At 46.0% G+C, this 26,534-nt stretch overlaps 1 protein-coding gene and 1 long non-coding RNA gene across 2 annotated transcripts in view; one reads left to right on the top strand and one right to left on the bottom strand.

Annotated features, from left to right (window-relative positions):
• LOC138266395 (uncharacterized) overlaps positions 1-26,534 on the bottom strand; it is a 109,860-nt gene that overhangs the window by 81,774 nt on the left and 1,552 nt on the right. Inside the window, exon 2 of the long non-coding RNA XR_011199499.1 lies at positions 19,818-19,973. This is a non-coding gene — a long non-coding RNA (uncharacterized lncRNA). The remainder of the gene's footprint in view (positions 1-19,817; positions 19,974-26,534) is intronic.
• LOC138266391 (T-box-containing protein TBX6L-like) lies at positions 11,476-25,655 on the top strand. Its single transcript, XM_069215157.1, has 9 exons — positions 11,476-11,656; positions 17,580-17,724; positions 19,186-19,288; positions 19,462-19,626; positions 19,843-19,989; positions 21,448-21,518; positions 22,251-22,342; positions 23,760-23,943; positions 24,836-25,655. The coding sequence occupies exons 1-9, from the start codon at positions 11,638-11,640 to the stop codon at positions 25,245-25,247; spliced, it is 1,338 nt and encodes a 445-aa protein (XP_069071258.1). The 5' UTR covers positions 11,476-11,637; the 3' UTR covers positions 25,248-25,655.

Here is a 26,534-nt window from a genome sequence, read left to right as displayed (position 1 = left end):
AACCTGCGAGGACTCAAATGAGGAGCTGAGGTCTGGAGAGGTGCCCTGAACATTGAGCACTGATGGCACTGCACCTATGCATTAGGAGAGAGGACACTTTGCACTGTACAGATACCCACCATGATGGGATGAGTTGTAGCAAAGGAGTTATAATCATTGGAGCATCCTTGATGTTAGAGCTAATAGCAAAGGAGTTATAATCATTGGAGCATCCTTGATGTTAGAACTCATAGCAAAGGAGTTATAATCACTGGAGCATCCTAGATGTTGGAGCTCATCAGAACTCAAGTTGGATGCATATGGCTCCTTTTTTGCCTGCAAGGAGTCCCATATTTTCACACTTTGAAACGATAAGGTGTTTCCCGCTGTACACGATTTGGTTCAATCAATTACAGCAAGGAGGGGAGGTAGCTGGATGGAAGTGCTCTTGCTTGATTGTAGGTCTGGACTGTAAGCTGAAGGAAACATGATTCTGTGCCATGAATGGCATTGCTTGACGGTGGTAGCGGTGAGTAACCAGTGCAGAGGCTGGAGGGCAGGCGAGATTCATGGTTTGATATTGGGGTTGAGGAGATCTCTTGTAACTGCATGTTGGATTCTTTGAAGTTTCCTGATCCCTTGCTCGGATGCACCCGGATAGATGCCCTTAGTGCAGTCCAAGGGGGATAGCAGGAGATTGACACTTGCAGGGACTTTTTGTTGGGTTGTAAATAAAAGGGAAAGCTTCAGCTAATGGAATCTCAGCATGTTAAACACATCTTTTTGTAACTCGGCTTACCTGTGGGATCAGGAAGAGGTCTGAATCTATGGTCATGCTTACATTCCTCAGTTTGGGTGGGGATTAGGCTAATGGCTTAGTTCTTTAGGCCAGATGTTGGAGGGGTGGTAGGGTGTCCATTATCCATAGGCTGATTTCTCCTTTTTTTATGTGTTTGATTTGTTTTCTTTTGTATCCATTGGTCTCTGGCTAGGAGACACTGACCCATCGCAGGGGAATCTAGTTGAGATGGGCTTTCAAGTTAGTGTGTCAATCGTAGTTCTAGCAGCCCAGTTCTAAAGAAGCAATCAGGTCAGAGATTGGTCTGAAGTAAACATTAATAATCATGGGACGAGGTGGAGGAACCTTACGATTCTAGAATGTTTGACAGAAAAGAAAGACTCAGAGTAACACGCAGGCAAGAATAGGATGAAGGATCTGTTAGTCAGGAGCAAGTCAATTCAGTTTGGGGCACTGCCTTCAATTGCTATTGATTCCGGTCTCCTCAGAAGGGTTCGGCAATGGACCACGTCAAAGATGGACCAAAGATCTAACACTAGGGTAACCGTATTCCTCTCGAAGCAATGCAACTCCCGAGGTCATCCCATGATGCTCTTAGCAGTTTCAGTGCTTGTTCTTGGATGAAGTGTGTTTGGGTTTGGTTGATGACGGATCTGCAAGGTGGCAGCAACACCATGAATGAAGATATCCTTAGAAAAATATGCCAGGCAGGGGTATAAGTTCATAAAGGTTCCAGGTTGAAAAGCATACATTTGTGAATTTTTTAATCCATAATTGAAAGTCTCCCGGAAACATGCATTTTTGTGGCACAGGACCTGAAGTGACGATAGGGATTTTCCTAGCCATAGGATAGAAAGTCTTCATTTCATTAAAGATTGCAGGAAGATACGATATCCAGGTGTCAGATGCTCATAGAGCTTGTCTTACACTATACGGCTGGTGGACTCTCCTGCATTTGGGGCTTTGGACATTAGCACCCGAATTACCCCGGTCCATTGGAAGCCAGGATGTTTCTGTGTCCTGAATTCCTAATGATAGAAAGCAAATCCATCAATACTCCACTGAGCATACGGCTGCCATTGGCAAGTATTTTTTTCTTTTGCGGTTTTATATAGCGCAAACTCGACCCAAAGGTATTGGAGCGCTTTACTTGAGCACCATTTATGTTACACAAGGACACATTCATTTTTGTAATCACTGGGAGATTAAGGGATTTGCCCAGAACCACAGGATGTTGAGCTGACGCCGAGACTGCAACCTGGTTCCCCAGCTCCAAAGTTGGCGGCTCTGGCCATTACGCCACATCCTCTCCAAAATGATTCAAACATGCTGCTCCAATATTTTTTGTAAGGCACAGCTCAGCCTGCAATCCTTGTGAGTGTGTCATTGCAGGGATGGAAGCCTGAAAGGGGCAGCAGACTTGTATATCTGGATTACATTAGGCTGGCATTGTGACCCTGTCTGACCATCAAAGTGGCACATCACTGAAAGGACTTCAGGGGACATGCATGAGTTCTTGGCACTGCCATGTGCTCCCCGATGCCCACAGCTGTCACCAGGGTCACACTGGGACAGAAAATAGGCCTGGGCACCAAATTAAAGGTGTCCCATTACTAAGTTAGAAAGTTTTAAAAGTCTCCCATGTTTGCGAATTGGGGCAGTTTTGAACTTGTGAAGACATGCTGAACAAGTGTTTTGCAAAGTAAGGAAAGCTGCATGGATTTGAGCTTACTGCAGGCAATTCTTGTTTTAATATTAGGGAAATAAACAGTAACAAGCATTGGCAAAGCCAATGGGTTTTGCCTATGTGAAAACTATTGTCTTTGTCGATGTATTTTTTACATGTTACACAGCAGTTGTGCTGGCACAACACAGGGCATAATCAAAACCTAAAAAAGAACATTAATGTTGCATGCCTAAGATTCCAAACTGAGACGCAGTGTTTCACATTTCAGCTTTAATCCACTTTTTTGGGTTGGCAGAGGGCATCATCAATGAGTTGATCGGGGCGTGCGAGGGTTGTCATTCAAAAAATAATTCAGGGACTAAATATTTTGCTGTAAAGGTGATAGATACAGAGCAATATGATTAGGACGGTGTATCACAGTACATTTACAATTTATGATTTTGTTTTCCTTTTTACATTTTATAAGGGCAATTAAAATGTGTTCTAAGGCTGGCCCATCAGTGCCCATTCTCAACTTTTTATTCCGAAAACCTGTATGAAAGCGTTCATCATATTTTTATTTTATTTATTATGATTTACAAACTACTTTTTCCTTACTAGATGTAGCACACAGGTCACCCACGGATCACTGAATCAAACTGAATAAACATTTATCCTGCAGGAGCAACATTGAACAGGTTGTGCTGGACATACATTAGTTGGAGTTTGGATCTAGTTTAAAGTAAACTACAGAGAGCCGTTCAGTGTGCTGTGGGGCGTGGCGTTTGTAATTGGGCAGAACTAGGCAACTCACAGCAAAGTGTTTTATTTTGTGAGAGACATTTTCACTGTGTATATATAACATTTCAAGCATCTCAGTTGGTTCGCGCAGAATCACAAGATGTGCCCGTCAGATGGGATGCAGGGTTTAAATTTATAATCTCAGGGTTGTTGGGTCAGAAATGTAACCACGAGGCGTGGATTCCATCCATATGCCCCACGGTGTCCCTTTTTAGGAAAAGCACATGGAGTTAGTTTTGGATGCTATAGATGATTCATTCATTCATTCATTCAGTCACTCACTCAAACGATATTAGGCACATCACCATCTCTAAATACATATACTTGAGTTTACTCCCAAATATTGTGTGCCAATTATGGTTTTCCTGTACTCTGGTGCCTCACTCACCCCCAGTGCTTTAAATGGAAATATAGAAATGCAGGTACTCACTATTTAGATTACCTGTTAGCTCCTGAGAAGTGCTGGTACTCCCTCATCAAATGTACTGTAGCAGTGTTGAGAAGTGCAGCTTCTCTCCATTTCACACTGAAGAAGTGCAGGTACTCAGTACCAGACAGTACCTGCCCATTTAAAGCACTGGTCACCCCTTGAATGTGTAAAGTATTCCCTGTGTTTGTGACATGCTAATTGAACACCAGCACACACTGTAAACACCACATGCAGTTACTCACATAGGGCTGGGCGCCTTTTAGTTGAGACAAGTTTATGATGCATTTAAAGTGTCTGGGTCTTCAGCTTCTGTTTCTTGCTCCCTGGCCACTTCTTTCAATCAATCAATCAATCAGTGAATTTATAAAGCGCGCTATGTACCCGACAGGGTTTCGAGGAGCTGGGGAGGGGGGGCGTGCTGCTAGCGTTCGAAGAGCCATGTCTTGAGGAGTCTCCTGAAGGTGAGGAGGTCCTGGGTCTGGCGTAGTGAGGTGGGGAGAGAGTTCCAGGTCTTGGCTGCGAGGAAGGAGAAGGATCTGCCGCCAGAGGACTTGCGCTGGATTCGGGGGACGATGGCGAGGGCGAGGTTGGCAGAGCGGAGTTGACGTGTGGGGACGTTAGTGTTAGTCTTTGTGTTAGTTCTTCTGATGGGATGTGCACCGTAATAAAACCACACACACACAAGCTGCATGGGAATGCCTGTAAGTGGCCAGAAGCATACTGTATCAGGCGCTATAAATAAGAAATTAGCCACAATAAACATCTGGCAAACCAGCCAAAGAGCAGACGCGATCATGGAGTGTCCAGGTTTGACCGCCCATGGATGGTCTACCCACGCCTGCTGCTTCTACTGCTATGCATTCCGACTGCACATGCGCATTAAGTGGCGGTCTTTGGAGAGACAGGCAGCAATGTTAATGCATAATAAACATAACGGTCACTAAGTTACGAGACCAAGGTAGGGCATTTGATATTAAGCCTCCTGACACTCCAGGGAGAACTAATCACTTGCAAAACCTGTAAACCACTGAACAGGGAGGCAGTGCCTTTATTTCAGTACATGATACAGAGATTATATGTCATAGTATAATGGCTTTAAGTGAGTTGTAAAAAGTGTGGGATGAAAACATACACTCGTTTGGAGTGGCTGTTCGTAATTGTTAAAAACAAAATAGCACCTGGTGAGTTAGTAGTCAGTGGAAGGAGACCGACCAGCAGTCAATGTGGGTGACTGGAAGGAGTACTTGGTCCAAGATCCACGTGACGGCAAAAGCAGAGCTGGAAGAGCAGGAAGTGAATGCAGACGACGTGCTGGTCAATGAGAAACAAGTAAATTCGAGCGACAATGGTATGGACGAGTGGTCAGTTCAAGTAAGTACTGGGCGGGATCTAAGCGCTTATAAGATTATTTTTTTTTTTTCCAAACACAAAAGACTTTGCAAGCACGCACCATGCAGGTAAAACCTAAAAACCAGCCTATCAGACACTAAAAAAGACCCACAAATATAAAAACAAATCAGCGCACACACAGAACTGTCTGACCAGCCCGTCCGGCAATGCCTGATTGCCCTGTAGGCCAGTCCAACCCTGGCTGTCACTCGCTCAGTAGCAACTCTCTTTCACAACTGTTTTTTTGTGACTGACGTTGGCAATTGTTACTAAATTGCATTTTTGTTTTGCCCTAATAAAGCCTGGCACTTTCAAAAGTGCCAGCTTCTTGAGGAAGCTTGAGGCTACGGACTGCCTCAATAGCTTAAGATACCTGGCATTTCAGTCCAGCTTTTCCTTCCATCAAGCCATTGTAATTTATTACTTAGGTCCAACTGCGTCTTTAATTCGAACCAGGACTACAACTCCCAGAATGCAATGGCTTGGTGTATACTTTTCGACCAGTTGCATCCCCAGAGTGAAGTTACGTATTTGTGTAGTAAATCATGTTTTTTCTTTGGTGAGAGATTGACAGGTACGGTGACCCCTGCGCGAGGGTAAAAATAATTTCAAGGGAGGCCATGCCCTCAAAATCAGATAAAGTCGGCAGCTGTGTAAATGCAAAATGTCTGAATACAGTGGGCACAGTATAGCACCCTTATGCAGCTCTGGGGGTTCACCCCTCGCCACCCGTCGCGAGCACGGTCTCAGTACTGGTTCTGTACAGTGCGATTTGTGTGTCTGCATTTCCTACACACAAAGTTTCTAGTTGTGCAGGCAGCAATGCCTTGTCTCTTTCGTGAAAACAAGAATAGGAATTCCACGTATAGCGCCTACACCAATGGTTCTTAACCTTTTGGCTTGGCGCTTCCAGTGAATCACTTCTGGAAGGCGCAGACCCCCTTCCTGGGCTATTTCTATGAGTTGACCCCCCAAAACAATACATCAAGTTACAGAAACAAATATACATCAAATACAAACGTTACTAAATGTTTTATTTAATTCGGAAATCAAAAAAATGCAGAAACCGAAATTTTAATTTTCATGGAATGGTTGGGGGGTGTTCAAAAATATGCAGAAATCGGAATTTTAATTTTAAATGAACGCTTGGAGGTTTTCAAATTGTAATTTTATTTCTAGAAGACCGACTGACATGCTAGACTCTAGCACATCACTGTGTTTTTTGCCCCAATTCGTGCTGTTTTTGTGGGTGCACACCAGTGCTTTGGTCGAGGCCTCCAACAGTCCATTCATGGTCTGTTGCTGTTTCCGCGAATCAAGATATGGGAACCATCCTCATTTTTAGCACTCAGTGTCAAATTCTTTCACATTTACAAAACGTTTTAAGTGTTCGAATTTCGCTTTTTGTACGTGTGCATCCTTTATAAACCTGGACCTGCTGAGTAGCCCCCCCGAGGAGCCCCGGGGGTCTGCGGACCCCAGGTAAGGACTGCTGGCCTCGTCTCCAGGAGCCAGCTTCGAAGGCCTCTGAATATACATTTCAGTACAACTGTGGTAGAGTTTAGGTAAATGCAGACAAGCATGCGCGGGGCTTGGGGGCTACAAGCCACCCGCCCCCAGTAACTGAGGTACTGGCATGCAGTGACTTATTGAAGATCACACACTGTGTGAAGGGACCAGTCAATTGACGTATGGCCCTCTGGCCCCTGACGAGAACGTTCACTCACTTGTCACGTGTGCCCAAGATCACAGTGTGAAAATTACCTGAGCTGGGATTTAGTGTGGCCAAATTCCCCGATTAGGCACTTTAGGTAAGAAAATACAACACAGGGAAGTTTAGGGGCTGCCACTCAGGACAGAAGCAAACACCTTGCTTGCTCCCGTGTGGCTGCTGGCTGTGGGGTCAGTGCAGGCATGTGTAACATGTGCCTGTGACCGATGTGCCTGTGACCGCTGCACCTCCCGCCTGCAGCACCCCCAGGACGAGCCAGCAGTGTGCTGTACCCCTGGGCACTCAGCTGCCTGGCAGTGAACTCAAGGGCTGGAAATAGAGAACCTGTGGCACCCTTGTGCCCGCACTACAGATCACATGGATGTATGAAAGCTAGTCCCACGGGCTAGAGCGCCTGCTGCTAAAATCAAAGCATGACCTGCATGCCACAGGTTTGAATCACGGGTGAGCCGATACCGCTTTTCATCCTCCCGGGGCCGATAACAAAAGAAAAACTATTAAGGTGTAGTAAAAAGCACACAACAAAAAAGATTTAATTCAGAACACTTCGAAACCGCTAATTTACCACAAAAAAAGCGCTATGTGTTTTTAAGTGCTATAGCGAGAAACTGCTTAACGAAAAGGAATGAAACTGGTGTTCAGTCCATGTATTTAACAATAAAAAATTACTAGAATGGAAACTGCGGTGGGGGTGGTTATTTTCTGAGAAATACAAATAGATTGCAGACATTACCCGGAGGTGTCACAGCGCTTTACGTTAGAGCGAGGCAACGTTACATGGAAAATTCAGAATAACATGGTAGTAGGTGATAATACTTAATGCTACTACGGTTACTCGTGGCGACAGGTACATATTTACAAATTACATATCCAGTGCAGATTACATATTTAGGAAAATTAAAGCGATGTGGTTTGCACACATATACATGACCTGTAGCTGTATGACCTCCGGGGAGCTCTACTGTAATATAATCGTTACACCGTGGCGTTGTGCAGTTAACAACATTTCAGAATAATTTTATATAATGTGGTTAAAAATTCTCTGAGTTCATCTGGGGCTATTTCAGACGTTACGAGTGAGGCGGGTAATAAAGTCTATTTCCGGGCACATCGGGGTGATTTATGCGGTATATAGTACTGTTGAAGTAACACTCATTTTACTGTAAATCGGGGTTACGTAAGGGGTCGGTGCAGTTACGCTATTTTCAGAGTAGTTTGGGATGAAATCGGTGGGGTAGTGCGGATAAATTAACTACGGGTTTATTTGGAGTTGTTTGCGACCTTCAAAAGTTTAATTAATACTAGGATCACGTATGTCCATTTTGGGGGGTTAAATGTGGCGTGGGCTAGTTAGATTTATTCCAATGTGAGATGGGGTCATTCTGTTGGCGTCAGATGTCGCTCTGGTGAAGTCACAAAATGTAATGGATTTGGGATAATGTTAAAGATGTCACAAAATGTAATAGATTTGGAGGTAGAGGTCAACCCGCGATATATTGTATCTCAATTAGTTTTAGGGGAGTTCGGAGTAATTTCCAGCAATAAATGTGATGTTGTGTGGTGTTAACTTGATTTCAGAACAATACTGGGTAATTCTAGGCGTAAACTTCTGCCACGACGGAGTTAAATTATTTCATGAGCAGTTTGGGGTGGGTTTAGTCGTTAAAGGGCGGTGCAGCTCCGTTCATTACACGGGGATTTGGAGCAGTTTCAGGCTTTAAAGAGCTCTGGCGCGTTCACCCAATGTCAGGGTGTTTTGGTGTAATGTAAGTTGTTACGCGAGTAGTGGGCCACTTAAATGAATTGCAGGTTGACTTGCGGCCATTTCAGGCGTTAAAGTGTGGTGAGTGCAATCAAGTTATCCCCAGGGCGACCCTTGGTGATTTTAGGCGTCCGAGGGTCGTGGGTGCTGCAGTTAAACCATTCCAGGCTAATTTGTGTGTCTTTTAGGAATTAAAGGGTGACGTGCTACAGTTAAATAATAAATGCCGGGGTGGGCACTTACATGAATTTCAAAGATTGTCTGCCCACAGTGGTAATTGCAGTGAAATTACCCATGAACATAAGTCATCACCCTGGAAGGAGCTGTGTTCTTTCAAATATTATCGTATTTATGAAATATATGCACCAGTCCAGAAAGAACTGGGGGCAAATTTACGATTTAAAAGGAGAGCCTGTATAATTATGATCGATTATTCAGGGAGATGTGCTGAAATCAATTGAAATTGAGAGACAGGGTGTTTTTGAAACCATACACCATTTAAAGGAAATGTCTTGCAACTATATGTAAATTTATGCGGGTTGGGTATTTTAATGCATTTCCTAGGTGTTTGATACAAATATCATTGAGATTAATATAAATGTCCAATCTTTGTAAAATGTGTACGTTCATATATATATATACACACACACATACACACACACACACCCTCATCCGTTTCGTTCATATGTGCTGTCATAAATATATAGATTTTAGGAATATTTAGCGCACTTATATCAATTTGAGGGAGATTTTGGGTCAGTATATTCGTGTAATGTAGATTCTGGATAATTGTATCAATCTCGCAGTGATTACTGCAGCTTTTATTTGGGGTTTTATGTAGCGCTGCGTGTCTCCTTCGGGTTGCCTTCAGCGCTACATTATATATCTCTTTCAGGAATATTATGGGATGTCACAAACATTTCACTGAGCTCGATGTACTCCTGTTAATCTCAGGGAGAATGTGCGTGTTTACAGCAGTTCTCGGAGACTTTGTTTCATTGTCTTCATTTCAGAAAGATATGGGAGATTTAAGTCTATTTCAGCGAAATTTAGTGTGATAAGTAATCTTATGTATTAAAATGCAGGTTAATGCATGGTAGCAAATACGCAAAATGCACGAAACAAATGTATATAAAATATACTTATGAAATGGCACTTTCCTAATTACAAACCGCCGATTTCTTCGTGTGATATTTGAGTTTAAACAAGTAACAGACAATTTAGGTAATTTCTGCAGGTCGTGCCAGGCACCAGAACAGCAGGACAAAGAGGGGGCGCGCAGCCCTTTCTGGCACCCCAGGTCTTTGATGACATTGAAACAGGTGCAGGAAATCTCAGGGTTACATGTTTCTAAGACTTTTGGGAGTCTTGATACGGTGTCAAACCAGCATAAGCAGTGAAGGGAGGGTGTTGTGGTGCCCTCGGAGGGTGGCACAGGAGGGCACTGAGGCCTTGCACAGCGCTTGACAAAGCTGGACTTATGGCGAGAGCTGGGGGGATTCTGTGAAAGTCTGCATGTGACATGCATGTACAGGACCTAAGCTTGCATGTTCTTGTGTGAGGGCCAGTGACATATCAAACCAGCCTGGGGGAGGCAGGCACCAGTTCGGTCTTGGTGTTATATGCCTGGCTCTGTCTCTGCCCTGGGTCTGTGGGCACCGAGGTCCTGGGCTGGCTTCTCTACTGAAGAAGGCACAGACCAACCCCACTTCTCAGTTCATTATTCCCTAGGGTGCCCTACAGTCTGCCCAAAGTAGCCATAGTGCGCCAGGTGCCAGTCTTACTGTGCCCTGCAGCCTGCCCAAAGTAGCCATAGTGCGCCAGGTGCCCGTCTTACTGTGCCCTGCAGCCTGCCCAAAGTAGCCATAGTGCGCAAGGTGCCCGTCTTACTGTGCCCTGCAGTCTGCCCAAAGTAGCCATAGTGCGCCAGGTGCCCTTCTTACTGTGCCGTGCAGCCTGCCCAAAGTAGCCATAGTGCGCCAGGTGCCCGTCTTACTGTGCCCTGCAGCCTGCCCAAAGTAGCCATAGTGCGCAAGGTGCCCGTCTTACTGTGCCCTGCAGCCTGCCCGGTTTGCCCGGGTCCTGTGGTTGACCTTCAGACTCTGGTCTGCATTGTTCGTCTGCACCAGTGACAGTTTTTCCATACCCCGTGGTCTGTCCAGTTTGGCATTGGTGCCAGTTTGTATGTCTACCCGCCAGTCTGCCCGGTGTGCCCTAATGCGCCGCTTGCCGTGTTTGGCCGCCTGTGCCAAGTGATGCAGCTGCCTTGTCTCGTTTTGCCCTGCAGTATGTGCCAATGTTAGCCAGGCATCAAAGCCAGGGCACCAGAGCTAAGTCTTGTGCTGTTCCAAGAAACCCCGGTGTTTCACTTGCTATTCTGGCTGTGCCCTGTGCTGTGCCAGGGTGTACCACTTGCCCATATTAACTGTGCCCTCTGCTGTGCCAAGGTGTACCAAATGCCCATTTTGTCTGTGTCCTGTATTGTGCCAGTTTGTACTGCGTTGTCCAATTTGGCCATTTTGTCTATGCCATCACCATGCCAGGATGTCACGTCTGTACCACTTTCCCATACATGTTGTGCCAAGGTGGCTCTGTTGTACCAAATGTACTTTTGTGGCTGTGTGCCACCAGGGCTGCGCCGGAGCACCTCTTGCCCATGTTTGGCAGTGCCCGACCGTCTGGCCTCTGTGGATTTGAAAGTATTCGCAGACAGGGCCGGGGCTCCCTGCCCCCGTGGGGTTTCCTGTGTGCCAATGCTGTGTTAATTTTTTTAATGCGCCTCATCTCGGCCCTGAATGGGCCTTCCTCCTTTTGTCCTGTGCAGACATCAAAGGGCCGGGGGGCATGGAGGGCGAGTGGATTGGGCGCTTGGGGGGCGGGTCGCTCCTCCCCCCTCATTAGCCTGTGATAAAACAGGTCTCACCTTCCCTCTACACTCACAGACCTGCCTTGGGCCCTGGATTAGCAGAGGGACTCAGCCCTCCCTGGGACAGCACCATCAGCAGCCCGGACTCCCACCCACCACTGGACTTGGTATCTCTCAGGACGAGCTCTCCCCCCTCCCCACATCTTGGACAAGATGTACTCATCACTGCCCGGTAAGTCCCGCCTGGAGAGGAGAATTTAGGGAGAGTTGCTGTGGGGTCCAGGGTGCAAAAACCAAGGCCTCTCGCCCAACCTGCTCAAACATGGGAGCCTTGAGAAGGCGCCAAATACGCTTGTCTCGTCTTCAAGGCGCTCGCTCTGTGCGGAGGAACAGCCTGGGAGAAAATTATCAACGTAAGGGTTTTCACTGTACTATGAACCGCACAAGGAGGACGGCGATCTGGTCTTTACTAGTCGAGCATGAACAGCGCCAGGACACTGGCCTTCTGGGCGCTGCATGTCTTTTGTTTTTTTAATTATACCATGATCTGCGAATGGAGGCGGGTCATCTTTTTTATAGGGTTAACTGCGCCTGGAGACCGGTCATCGGGGCGCTGCATGTTTTTTTTTAATTGTTTTTATCCAAGCATCAACACCGCTTGGAGAACGGTCATGATGTTTTTTTTAATTATAGCGTGAACTGCGCCTGGAGGCCGGTCAACTAGGCGCTTTACAGTACACTTTAATGGGGTATGAAGAAAGAAGAGACTCAAATTCATGTGTGAACGATAAAGTGGAGCGTCTTCGGGGGGGAAGATGCAACAAAGGAGATGCAGGAGGGAGAGACGCATTGTCAGTTAGCAGAAGGGAATAAAGGGGGGGGAGATTGTGGAGAGAGGGCAGAGCCCTTGTGGATGGTGAATCGGGGACTAGAAGGCATTGAGTCGTAAGGGCTGGACGGGTTTGGGGAGGAGAGACAGTCCACTGAAGGGTACCCGAGGACCCATGACCCCTGCACCAGGCGGCCATGGCCGCTGGTCGTGGGCAGTGCCCTCACCCGCCCTTCAAACTGAGACTCTAGGTAACTTTTCAAGGGGGCAGTGCGTGTTGTGAGGTTCCGTCGAGTCTCGCTCTCTGCGCCCCCTTCCTTGTGATGTGAAATGTCGGGGAGCGTTTGAATTGGAGAGCTGCACAGACACTGGTGTCCAGAACGAGGCAACAGTGACCAGGTTTCCTACGATCTGTTAGTCAACCGAAATCAAAATCGAGATTTCTAAAGTTTCTCGAAATGTTATGTCAGTTGGTGCAATACCACGTGTGGTAAGCAGCCGTGGAGCTAGCAGTGGAAATGTCAAGGAATGACCTCGTATTTCAACAGCACTTGATCCGTTGGCTTCATGGGTTTCTAAGCGCTCCCAATGCCTGCAGAAAAGGGAACTGTCGTACAGAATCACACAAAGCGCCTGATTCTAACTTTGGAGGACGGTGTTAAACCGTCCCAAAAGTGGCGGATATACCACCTACCGTATTACGAGTTCCATAGGATATAATGGACTCGTAATAGGGTAGGTGGTATATCCGCCACTTTTGGAACGGTTTAACACCGTCCTCCAAAGTTAGAATCAGGCCCAAAGTGCCTAAGCGGCGGAGCCGGGATTCCCTGCATAAACACAGCTAGACATGAAATCGGCATTAGTAGCGCTCACAGCGCTACGAAACTGCGTGGCTGGTAGGAAGCTCCTTTTTAACAACAGTAAGTAGGCTGTGAAAATTAAGCAAAAGAATTCGCATACTCGGATGTCGAGATCTATGCCAAAATGCACATTACAATATATACAGCGCTGCCTATCACAGTTTGACCGTTTCTAAGCGCCGTGAACCACGGGCACTAATATTATCCTATGTAACGGCATGGATGTTATCGACCTGTGAAGCATGAACGGCTCAGACGGTCTTGGAGCTGTAGATTTCATTTCGTATGCACAGATAAAGTCTAGAAACACAGGCAGCTCGGCCTGGAAACCCTCGGCGGTGCCTGAATATCTGACATGATCAACTTTAGTGACTAGCGGTGCCTGGCTGTGCATTCTGAACATCCCTCCCCCCCCCCCCCCCCAAAAAAAAGATAGTGTTTTTATCGAACTCGTCAGTTTATAGGGCGCGACAACATCCCTAAAATGCGTATTCGATCCCCGAGTAGAATTCACTACCACGTGAGATCCTTGCATTGATTTACATAGTAAGGCGCTTTGTAAAGCGCCTATTTCAATCGTTGGATAGCTTCAGACCTGGGAGTTCTAACAAAAGTATATTTCTATAATTTATGATTCTATTTTGTTATAGAACTAAACCTTTACTTCAACACGAGAACAAACAAAAAGCAAACGTCGCCTCGCTCACTCGCTTTAAGTATCCTGTGTTGCGCGGCAGAGGCTTGCTTATACATTGCATTTACAAGCCCAGCCGCCGGTGTTAGCGGGGTTGGTGACCGCTGGCCTGCATGGGTGGGCGCGAGACTTGCAGTCAATGGCAACAGACCACGCCAAGATGCACATGAACCCACCCAGCTGTACACCCGGAAAGGGGTGGCGCCTGCCAACGGGGCTGGGCATGTGAATATTTTGGAACATTTAAGAAGCCAGCCAGAAGCTTATGGGGGGCTCAGGTCAAATTGTGTGGGTACTCCTCTCTGGTCTTCTAAAACGAGTACATTATTCTATGACGAAAACATGTTTTCTGGAGTGAGAATGTATCTTTACCAGCAGCTCTAGCCTTTAGTGCCACCTAGCGGTGCAGGCGAGTTGGTACCTCCTCCTGAATGAACAGGAAAGTCCTCATCATTTTGGGTGTGGGTTAAAGACATGGTGAGTTGTTTCCACATTTTGTTTCCGCCCGGCAATGCATGCAGGGGCGTCTTTGCGGCCACTTACTATCTTACACCTGCGCACTTTTCCATAAAAAGACAGTCAGTCCACTTCAGTGCCAAGGCTGGTGGGGCAATCCCTGCTCTCATTTCAATTGCTTGTAAATGTATTTTTTGCGATGGGTTGTTTTTACTTTATTTTATTTGTAAATATATTCCTGCCGCATTTATAGACAGCGGGATTTTACTTCCAATTACTTTAATATGTAACTGCCTGTTGCATAGGTTTGCAAAACTATTAAGAAAAACATCTCATGCAAAGGAAGCCAAACCTATTGGCTTTACCATTGCCTGTTTTTAACTTTACTATTATAAATACAACTTGTTCCTACAAGTGGGGCCCTAAAAAGTGCAAGGCCAGGTTAAAGAGCCGTGGGTTACATGTCCCCACCGGTGAGGGCAAGGGTGACAACACTTTCGCGCTCCAAGACCATTGTATGGTACCCAATAATGGTGTGTGTATACACACCCCAAAGAGTAACGTGGTGTAAAATGTAAGCCAGCCTTTGGCGGGATCTCTGCTGTACAGCTTTGATTTGGGTGGCTCTGAATATAAATCAGAAATGTGGTAACAATTAAATTCTGCTGCCCTTACAAAAACATTGAAAGGCCCAGGCGTGGTCCTTGTGCACAAACCGCATTTTGGATTCACCAGGCATAGCTGGATAGCTTAGGAAAGACCCTTTTTGATAGGAATGTTTAGCTATTTTTTCCACCATTTTTTAGGGCGAGTTGCATTAGCTATTTCACCGCCTTGAAAATTTGGAAGGAGATGTTCGTCAAAAATGCTGGACACCGTACTGTGTTTAGTAATTTATACTATCATGGATTTTAGACATTTTTAGAGATTATGTTTTAAACTAATCCAATTTTTTTTTCCAACTTTTAGTTTTCAAACTGTTTTTCTACCCATACTTTTTTACCGAACACGTAACACGCAATACCGTACTGCACTTTTCTACACCCAAACTATACCTTTACGATAATATCTTTAGGAAAAAATGACTGGATTCTGTACCTATTTTTCTGGAGCAGCAGTAAGAAATATTGGAAGTTTATTAAGTACTGAGGGGATTTATCAAAAAGTACATCATTTATCACTATTTCACATGACCATAATGTTCCTTTCTACAGTTTGGCATCCTTAGGGTGCATGCCACCTCAAAAATATGTTCTATGTTCCTAAAACTCAGCATGGCAATTGTAATATTGACTGATGGTCGCCCCACATTTTCTGTTTGAACGGCCATCTTCTTGCCTTCCATCCTCCGCATGCCTCCTCGGAGTACAGTTTATCCTAAGGCATGGGTATGTTTGTCCCAATCAATATTTTCGTTTTTTTTTTAAATTGCTCACAACTCCTCTCAAAGACCTTCTTTAAAAGTCCTACCCTGCAACCTGCATCTGCTAACCCCACCTACCTACCACCTGAATGAACCCACATACCATGTACTACTAAGACAAACGTAATAATGCATGAATGGTATCCTTGAAAGAATTAGACTAATCCACCTAACCAACAATAACCATTGGATTAACCACCAATCTTTAGTTCATACTGCCTAGCAGGAAGCTCTTCGAGTCCTCGTCAGAGGTAGTAAGGGCTACATAAATGCAATTACAGTTACAGCAGCTAGGGCTCTCCGAAGAAGTGAACCTCATTTCCGAGATCTGTGTGCAGCCTGAGCCACAGGTGCAAACAGCAGCACCAACAGGTCAATCAAATGAGAACCATTGACTTCTGTAGTCGGTATTCTTTAATGTGAAAACATACAACCAGGATGCCCAATCTGAACGTGGTCCAAAGAGGTCAATGGATAATGTGATGCATGTCCAGCAAATCTATCAAATGCAGTGGCCCAGCAATCACAAGGACCCCTCTCACTGGACCTGCCCACAAAACAAATAAATATTTCATTTGTTTTATTCTAACTGCATTAACAATATAAAGCCTAGTTTCCTCTTTTCAAATGGCAATGGGAGCACTATGGTCTTATTGGAGAAAACACAGTGCAAAGGTAGGCCCAAGGTGCAGTGGAACACTCCAGGGCACATGTGGTGTCAGACACAGACGCACATCATTGTCCATGGAGTCCAGCTGGAGGAGGCTTAGCAAAGTCAGTTTATTGATGGCACGGAGCATCCTTTCTCTGGTACATCCAGTGTGTGGAGCTTTGTGCACATTTCCACTGTGAAGTTTGAGGCACATGCACAGGGCACATGGAGCGTGGGGCACACCGACACTGGGGAGCGTGGGGCACACCGACACCGGGAGGAACTTGGGAGCACATTGATACCGTGGGGCACATTGACAGCGTGAGAAACGTGGGGCACATTGACACAGTGTGGGGAGCGTGGGTCACATTGACACAGTGTGGGGAGCGTGGGGCACATTGACAACGTGAGGAGGTTAGAGCACAATGACCTAGTGTGAGGAGTTTGTGGAATTTCTGCACTGTGGGGGAAGATACCTTCCCTACCAAAACTGAGCCACGGTTGTGCATTCCATCCTCATTGATCCAGTAGCTAGGGTGCTGTGGGCCCCAGGGCAAGCATGAAAGTGCCTCACCCCTCAACTGATGATTAGGTATAAACACAGCCTTAACCGTGGCTCCAAGGGCCCCTCGAGCATCTAGGCAGGACAACTAGAATTATGTGGCCGTGATCGTAATCCTTCATTATTTTTTCATTTTTAACACTGTCTGGGCATTAGTTGCACCTCATTAGTACCAGTTTAACAACCAAATATAGTAGTAGGCATCAGAAAGGTCAACCGTTTTTAAAGGGTTTTCCACTGCGCAGCAACACGTCGCTGTGTTTTTAGCAACTTTTAAACCATTTGAGCTAGAAACATTTTTTAAATTAAAATCAACAGATTACGCAGCAGTTGATGGATTATGCAGCAAATTCGTATTTATGCGTAAAACATAATGGGTGCGCAATTGCATAATTCCACTGGCCCTGCTTTGGGCCCGGTGCAGCTGCACCTGCTGCACCACTGGTAGTAGAGTCCATACCTGTGCCTGGCCCACACTATATAAATCCAGGCTTGCCCTGTGTATCTGCTCTGAATCCAGTTCACCATCTCTCTCTCTCCAGCAGACAACAAGCCCTCGTGCCACTGCACCTGCTGCACCACTGATAGCTACTCCTCATGTCTGGTTCATGCTGTGTGCATCCAGGATGGCCTGGGGATCTATGAATTCAGCTCACCATCTCCCTTTCTCCTGCAGACACCAAGCCCCCCTGCGATGCGGCTTTGCTGATGAACGACACCTCTGCACCCCAAAGCACCATTGAGGCCGTCCTCGAGGACGCGGACCTCTGGTCCAGGTTCCACCAGGAAGGCACGGAGATGATCATCACCAAGTCTGGGAGGTGAGTTGGCGCTGGGTAATGCTGATGTGGGAGGGGGGGGCAATGAGCTTCATGGCTCACAATTAGGAATATTACTAGTGAATGCAACAGTGGCATGGGTCACATGGCATGTAGTGGGTTAGGGGTGCACCTCATCCATCTTGTTGTGTTAGTACAACCTATTTCCCTAATTTTAGTGCAATATTTACAAAGCTTATACTGCATACTTGGGCCACTCTAGACAGTGCTTAATTTGTGCGGGTGGTAGGCACAGGCACTCAAGTTTTTGAGGACTTATCTTTTTTTATCCTGCATCGCTAACCCAGAAGAAGGGCAGAAAAAGGAGAAAAATAAATATAGAAAGCTAGTGACAAAGGAAGGAAGAAGGGATAAAAAAAAGGAACTTGCAAGACTGAGATAAGGAGACTAAGAACTGTCGGAGGGGGTGGGAGAAAAACTTGGCAACCTCGGTATTCGGCAGTGATGCTGGAGGAGTTTGTATAAAAAAAAACTTTGCCCCCAGTTATATATATTTTTTTATTCTGCGTATGGTACACTGGAATAGCAAAAATTGGTTTAAAATATGGCTTGCTGTGCCAACCAGTGGCGAAGCTTCAGGGGGGCTGTTTGGGGTGTTATACCCCCCTAATAAATGCATTTTCTGAGGAATAGTTGGGTACAGTAGATTTCAGTCGGGTGTGGTGAGTACACACGTACTGACAAAAACACACACATTCTCTCTCGGCTCTGCTTCAAAAGCTTGATTTTATTTTCCTTTATTTTGCAGAATTTTGTGTTCCTCTCACTCAGTACTCCTACCAATTCGCATACCTCTCCCTTTCCACTGCCTCTTGAGCCCCCTCTCATGTGCCCTACTTGTCATGTCATGTATTTTAACATTATATGCCAGTGTTAGTGTCTGGAAATCTGAAAGTCCCCCTCCCCCCACAATCTCGCTGACCAAACTATGCCCCTGGTTCCAACATATGTTTTAATTGGACAGATAATTCCTTTGAACTGGATTCCAGAATTGAGAAATGCTCACCGCATCACGAAACATTTTAAGATATATACACTTGGATCATTGTGATGAGTAAATTGAATGAGGTGAGAACAATATAACGCTATTAGGCAATACCATTCGCCTTGAACTTCCATAGATAAAAGGAAGGCTCTTGGCGTAGGTGTAAATTTTTTACCTTTTTAAAATGGCTGCTGGGCACCACCATTTTAGGAGTCTGTACTTCCTGCTGCCGAAGGGGCTGCTTCCTAAGTGGTGACTTTGTTAAACCATCAAGTCCCGCCTCAGAAACAGAAGTCTCAGCTAATCAACATGGCGGCCCTCAGTAATATTAACGTTTTTTTTGTAAAGATCCCCTTCCAGGGAGATGGGACTTGGAGGAAAGAATGTTGCTGTAAGTTTTTAATCCTAGCCAAAGTAATCACTTGTGGTCACTAATTTCTAGTGTTTTTCTTCTCCAGGCGTATGTTTCCTCAGTGCAAAATCAGGCTGTCCGGACTCCTGCCGTATGCCAAGTACATACTCTTGGTGGACTTTGTGCCCCTCGACGCCCTCAGATACAAGGTATACATAGCTCTTTCTGAAGCCTCAGGGAGGCGCTCTACGCTTTCACCCTCTGTTTCCCTCTCTCTCGTCCCCTTCTCTCTCATTCTTCCTTCCCTCTGTCTCCCCCATTGCTTTGTTTCTCTGCCTTTCCCTTTCTCTTTTTTTCACTTTTTTTTTCTCCTCTCCCCCAGTGGAACAAAAACAAATGGGAAGTGGCGGGAAAGGCTGAGCCGCCGCCACCCTGCCGGACATACATCCACCCAGACTCACCCGCACTCGGCAGCCACTGGATGAAAGAGGCCATCTCCTTCCATAAGCTCAAGCTGACCAACAACACGCTGGACCAGCAAGGGCATGTGAGTGAAACGAATGTTGGGGGTTTGAGGGGCTGTGGCATGGGCGGTTAGGGTGGGTGGCGTTGATGGACATCACTGTGACACATACCGCTGAAGCGTACATTCAGAAAGACCATTGGGAGTGGCCAACTTTCTCCCATCACCAGTGCCCTCAGAAGCTCCTGCCAGAAAGATTCATATGCTCAACTCACCTTGTCCTTTTTTCTCTGCCCATAGATCATCCTCCACTCCATGCACCGCTACAAACCACGCATCCACCTGGTGCAGGCGGAAGACCTCTACAGCATGCGCTGGGGTGTCTTCCAGATGTTCACCTTCCCGGAGACTTCGTTCACCGCGGTCACTGCCTATCAAAATGAGATGGTAAGAGAAGACCAATTTTAGCCCTCTTGCTTCTATGTGTGCTTGCATCATCATAATCTTTGTGCTACTCAGCTTCCTACCCCTAAACCCCCACCCAATCCAACCGGACACTTGTTTCATAGAGTTAGCATTGTAAGTAACTGGTTTTATAATTAGCCCGTCGAGCTGTTTGATTTTCTCAATCTTTGAACAGTAAAAAGAAGGTGTTTGGTCTTGGTAGAAAACTATTGGTAGAAAAGTGTTGTTAGAAAACCAAGCTCGTTGAGTAATTTATTTAATCTAATCTACGAAAATTGTTCCAGAAAGATCAACTAAATTTCAAGAAAAAGTTTCCCTATACAAAAAAAATTCAAACCAAAGTATCAAGTATTATGAAGGGTACATTTTCGATAAAAATGTTGATTTCAAAAGACATTTCAGTAATTTTTATCCACGAGACATGAAGAGACATTGACGAAAGAAAATTATTTGAACCGTAAGAAGGTCCATAGTTATACTTTTTTAGAGCTGCATTTGCGTAATTTTTTTAACGCAAAAGCAGCGCAAACTTTCAAAATTCAATTATATTTTGTAAGTTTGCGCCACTTTTGGGTCACAAAATGACGCAAACGAGGTGCTAAAAAAGTATAAATATGGGCCTAAATCTGAGAGGCAGTTGCCCCCACTCCACTGAGCTACCTTATCAGGCGGTTTGATGCTTCAACTAATTTTTTCTAGTTTTTCTGGTCTTTCAACACCCAATCCTCTCTTTCCCTGGCACAACCATGTTCTTAACAGTAGGTCCCTCGATCCCATGCTCATCCAGGCCATGTCTGCTGTTTACACACATGCTGTGCTTGGTCTCCAGTATTTCCCTATCTCACTCAGCAACGTTGTTTCCAAGCATCTGCGCCAGAGTCAGGGAGCTGGTTCCCTCTGTCAGGGAGGCATGCCTCTTCTGCCTCAGTGAACAGGTCTGTGCGGCTGGGGCTGGCCTTGGCTCTCCCTGGGGTCACTGGGTGGCTCAGTGGATTAAGGTCCATATTTATACTTTTTTTGCGCTGCATTTGCATCATTTTTTTATGCAAAAGCAGCAGAAACGCACAAAATATAATTGTATGTTGTGAGATTGCGCCACTTTTGCGTCAAAAATGACGCAAATGCGGTGCTAAAAAAAAGTATAAATGTGGGCCATAATTGTATTTTGTAAGTTTGCGCCGCTTTTGCGGCAAAAAGTAACGTAAATGCGGCGCAAAAAAGTATAAATATGGGCCCAAGTGCCCATTGCCGTGATCTAATACTGGCAGGGCCAGCTCAGCCGTTCATCTTTATTGGTTTATCAAATGAGTATTGATTATATAGTTTAGAAACTGCATCTCCAGACGGTATATAAAATATATTGTTATTTTGTGGTTTTAATAAGTTTAGCAGATGTGGCATTTCTAAGTGTGACAGTGTTTGGTTGGTTTCTTTTCATAGGTGACAAAACTCAAGATTGAAAACAACCCCTTTGCCAAGGGGTTCCGGGAGCATGGGAAAAACAGCAGAAGGTAATAGGGTGGCAAGTCTTCTATGCGCTAGGAGGTGGGTGGGGCTATCCACCTATGAATGAAGCTGCTCCCTCATTATTCCATAGAATGCACTTTTGTTCATGCATTAGGGCCCAGACCTATCACACTTTCGCAAAATACAGCAAGACTCCTCATTGGGTTGCACTGCGTAAAAGGGAGCGGGTAAGAAAGCGCTATATCTAACATTATATGGTGTATTCCTGCTCTCTCCCTGCACTGGCGCACTTTTGGTGGTCTAGCACCAATGCAGGCACCCTTGCACCATGGTGCAAGGATGCCTGCATTGTAGGCAGGATTGTTTTTGTCCAGGAAAAGGTGCCTTTCTGCACAAAAACAATCCTCAGAGGCATTTACCTCTAAGTGTACAGCAAAATGCAGCACACATTCAAAGAGGAAGAAAACACGAGAAAATAGACCTTTCTCCTTGTTACATCTTTCCTGGGAAGGCGTGGCATTTTGATGCATTTCCAGGTTTACCTGTCTTGTTTAGTCTGGCAGTGCAGCAAAAACCATGGGTGGGTGCATGGGAACACAAACGCTCCAGCCATGGACCGCCTTCGCAGGGCAGAGTAACGCAAGGCAGTGACTAGAGCGCTGCCATGTGTCACTCCAGAGTTACAAGGCACCGCAGGGCCACACCTTGTCTTGCTTGGTAAATCTGACTTAGCATATCTCTGTGGTCACACTAAACATACATTTGTTCTGTTGCAGAGAACGGGTCCCAAAAAAGCACAGCAATAGTCCTGCAAAGGAGCCAAAGAAGAGAAAAGTGGAAGATGAAGAAGGCTGCTCCAATGAAGCAGGTAATGGGCGCTCTCTAGCGTTGATGTAGGGTCCTGCACGGTGGGCGCCTGATGTGCACCGACAAAGCACAAATGGCGTGCACAATAAGGGTGGCTTTGTCCTGCACCCATGATGGTTGAGAATCCTCCCTGGGATCTGCAGGCCCTGGAGCAAGCCTCACTCGGTGCACATGATGCACACCATAGCTGTGCGCCCCATCACTTAAAAACAAGGTCGGACCGAAGCATTGAGCAGTAGTCTGGCTTTTGTGTAGGTAACTCGACTGACCCTCTCCAGCTCACACCGAGTCTTTCATGGTCACTTCAGGAGGTCAAGGTGCATGTTGTCCCTGCACACTTGCCGCCCTGTCTGTGCAGGGGGATCCCCGTGGAGCACAGTAACAGACTTGGGGGAGAGGTGGGTTTGTGGCTGGAGGGCCTACAAGAAGCTACATGTGTGTTCCCAAAGGGACTTAGAGTTAATATGTCTATCCAGGGCAGTTTTACCTCAGTTCTTAGGAAGTAAAGCAATCTTCCTTAGCATGTGGCCACACCACCATGTACATGTCATTTAGGGCCAGATATATGAAGTTGTTTTATTGTATTGTATTGTAATAGTATTTATGTAGCGCTTACTACCAATGACGAGACGTTGAAGCGCTTTTATCAGTCTCAAACGGACCACGGGGTGTTTGCGACTGGTACAAGGCTTTTTGACATGTACCATTCCTTTTTTGTGAGTCGGTAACCTGTTACCAACTCACAAAATAGGGATTGAGACTCGCTATTAGGAAGGGGCATGCCAAGGCGTCCCTTCCTCATAGCAACTCACAGGGCCATGTATGACTGTTTTGCGTCCAGGAATACGGTTGCAAAACAATCGCATTTGCCACAACTTCAAGCCGGTGGTAACCCGTTTGCAAATGGAAGGGGCCCCCAAGGGACCCCTTCCCCTTTGCAGATGTGGGTGCAAACATTTGTAAGAGCAGGCAGTGGTCATAGGGACCGCTGCCTACTCTTAAAAGGAAAACCTCTCAGTTTTCCTATAACGAATCGTAAAAATTTACTATTAGGAAAGCGCAAAGCACTTTTGATACATCTGACCTTTGGTCGCATGTGTGCGTCCGTGTACTTTGTCGACTCAATCCACAGATGAAAATGCTGGTTCTGCTTTCTCATTGGCTAAGCAGTGCAGGTTTGGAAGATTGGTTTTGCGATTTCATTGGGTATGCACTGCGGGTTTGGAATATTACATCTGCTCCCATTGGTTTAGCGAGGCCTGCCCTAGTTTAACTCTCTTTAGCTGGAGGAAGTCATCTCTGCTCTTGGCAGCAAATGGCTTCTCTAAAGATCCCTTACTTCCGTTCCCTTGGTAGAACCAAACCTGCAAGCAATGTTTGAAATATCCCTTGTTCTCACAATGCTTTCTTCCACGTAGATCTTCTGCGAGTCATGCAGGTGAAAGAGGAGGCTCAGCCCATCCAGGAGAGCAGGTTCCCCATATGGGGACAGGACCAAGATGGTGGCAACAGAATCCAGCCTGGGTCACCAGAAACTAGTGGACAGAGAGAGACTCCCAGAGAGCAGCAAGTGCCAACGCAGTCCCCCTACAATGCGTACAGGTGAGTCTGCCAACCGTTTACTGCCGGGGAGAGGGTAGAGTGAGAGAGGGTCTAATGCTTATGTACCTGGGGCAGCACTGCTTTCCAGAAACCTCTGGGTTTAATGTTTTATTGTAACCTTGATAGTTTTGCCCTGTGTATTGAACTACTACTGCTTAGCAAAGGCACCAAAATCATAGGCAAAGGGAATTTCAAATGAGGACGTGTTTAAGGAATAAGGTGTCCCTAGTGATACACAAATTTACTTTGGAAGTCCCTGACCTTTCAACTCACTTGGTCTGTGACCTCTAACCTCTGTGTTGTCCTGGTGGTCCGGGGTGACAAAGCAACTCTGGTTGATGGCGCATCGTCCAGTAAATTTGTAATCAGCAATTGCTAGCCCCCAACACGCCTGATTTACGAAATGGCTAACATACATGGATAAAACCAATATACAAAGTTAAAGAAACATTGAACAACTCATCTCAGGTGTCTGATTTACTCCATAGATGGACTAGAAGTATGTTAAATTATTAAAGATTTTATTGTCCACTGCTGAACTAAAAAAGCCTGCTAGTCCCTAAGCACTTCCTGTCCTGCTGACCTTAATTTCTCCTAAGTGTCTAATTCTTGGCCCATCCTTTCTACTTATGTTCAATTCATTGTGCGGGATGAACCATTCCACTTCGCAGTAGGGGAAGGCTAATGCCTAAACCATATCAATTACTATGTGACGTCTTCCACTTTCATAAAATAACAATTTTAAAAAACAAGAAAACAAAGTTGAAACAAGCAAACAGAGCTTAGATATTTTGTCCACAGCTTTGTGTTTTCGATGGTTCTCTAGCTAGTGATTCCAGGGTTTTTTTCAAAGGCCTGCCTCACCTGTTCCTTCTCCCACCCCACCACGCAGGTTCCATGATGTGGCCGAACCCCACCATTCTCCTGCTCGAGATGTTCCTCTGAGCGAATATCGAGGCAGGACGCACCCCGCAGATGTGGCTCTGGTGCCGGAACCGGAAGTGAAGCAGCTGCCTGAAGGCTTTGGAGCTCTACCGCCATTTCACCCCGCGCACGACCTGGCGGGTGTCCACAACATGTCTGCAGACCCAGCCGGGAAACCTGGACTTAGGCCTCCCCTGTACAACCCATATGGAGCAGAGCAAGGCCTGGGACAGTGGATGAACCCCGCGCAGAGCCAGTACCGGCCAGTCAGCTACCCGCCCTTCCCAACGGACTACAGCACTCAGACGCCAGCCGGGCACCCCCATGGAAGCATGGCCGACTGGAGCCAGTACCCTCTCTTTCCCTATTCCTGCTGGTAAGCGCTCCAGATGGCGGTGGGCAAAGTTCCCCATCCACCAGACGCTTGGAACCCCAACCCACCTGAATGGGGGGACTGAACTGACAGTCGCTTCTGTGCAGTGTTGGCAAAGGAGCCATCTAGCTTGGAAACCTCAGTTGGAAGTTTGGGTTGCAGAGGTCCTATGCTCTTCAAACTACACAAGCCCATGTGAGACTGCTTTGACTTTCCAGGACAGGGCATGGCCTTTGCCTGTATTGGGTGCGAATGAGAGGGTAACCCAGAGACGCGTATCGCCTCAAAAGCACCTTTCCATGTATGTGACTCAACCACATTTCTTGTGAGAAATGAAGCAGGACTTTTGTTGGTGCAAAGGGGGCTCAATATTTAAAGATTCCCTTGTAAAGGGTACTGTTCCTGTTGGGGGTGGGAGGGAGGGCTTCTTAATACAGTTCGTTGTACACTGAAATAACAAAGATTAGCTCTCTTCTTTACATTTGCCCCTCAGTTCCAAGATGCCAAGAGAAGATGCCTTGTGCATCACCGGTGCTAGATTGATCTCACAGCATCATTGTGCTGATCACAGGGGATGGGGGGAGAATGCTATCTCATGCTGCTAATGAAGGGCGGGGGGGGTACAAGCAGTAATGCAGAAGGAACTTTGGTCTTTCATCAACGGAGATATCTTTTTGACGTTGGAACGCATCATATCCCAAACTGAAAAAGGTAATTTTCAGGGCTTTTCGTGTAATTTATTCTCTTCTAATGGTGGCACAGTAAGGCTGCTGCCTTACCTCGCCTCTCATGTGCATCTGCCTTTTCCTTTATAGATTGTGTTTCTTTCTTGTGTTATAGCCATCACACTAGGACCCCCAGCCCCCCTTACACGCCTGCTAAGTCTGCTGCTTTATTTCACCACAGTGATGCCCACTTCTCCTTACATTATCTCATCACAGATTCAATCCAAAACTCATCACTAAACTCATTTTCCACTGCCCTTTTATTTTATCCCTTTACTCGTTGTCCAACAACCCTTTCCCCTCATCTTCCGCATCTTTTAGCCTCCTTCTGTCTCATCGCCAGGTCAATGCTTAACTTCCTTCTGGACCTTGAAGGGCAGTTCTCTGGAGCCGACCCTGGTTATTTTTCCATGTTTTTGTGTCTACCTTGCCACCTTTAGTTTCACCTCGCCTGTGGCCTAAAATAACGTGAACTCTTGAACTAATGTGAAGGCCTTGTTGGTTGTCTCATAATCTCGCATGTCATGGTCGTCCAAATTACCTGAAACATACATGTTTATCACATCACT

This window comes from Pleurodeles waltl, chromosome 11, assembly GCF_031143425.1.
Source record: "Pleurodeles waltl isolate 20211129_DDA chromosome 11, aPleWal1.hap1.20221129, whole genome shotgun sequence".
In the NCBI taxonomy this organism is placed as follows: domain Eukaryota; kingdom Metazoa; phylum Chordata; class Amphibia; order Caudata; family Salamandridae; genus Pleurodeles; species Pleurodeles waltl.
The sequence above is the reverse complement of the archived record's forward strand: the minus strand, read 5'-3'. Positions and strand labels throughout refer to the sequence as shown.

Excerpts from the sequence above, each read along its gene's own strand:
- LOC138266391 (XM_069215157.1), top strand. Across the intron at positions 19,289-19,461 it reads TCGACGCCCTCAGATACAAG|TGGAACAAAAACAAATGGGA; the intron begins GTATACATAGCT and ends CCTCTCCCCCAG. Across the intron at positions 23,944-24,835 it reads TCCCCCTACAATGCGTACAG|GTTCCATGATGTGGCCGAAC; the intron begins GTGAGTCTGCCA and ends CCCACCACGCAG.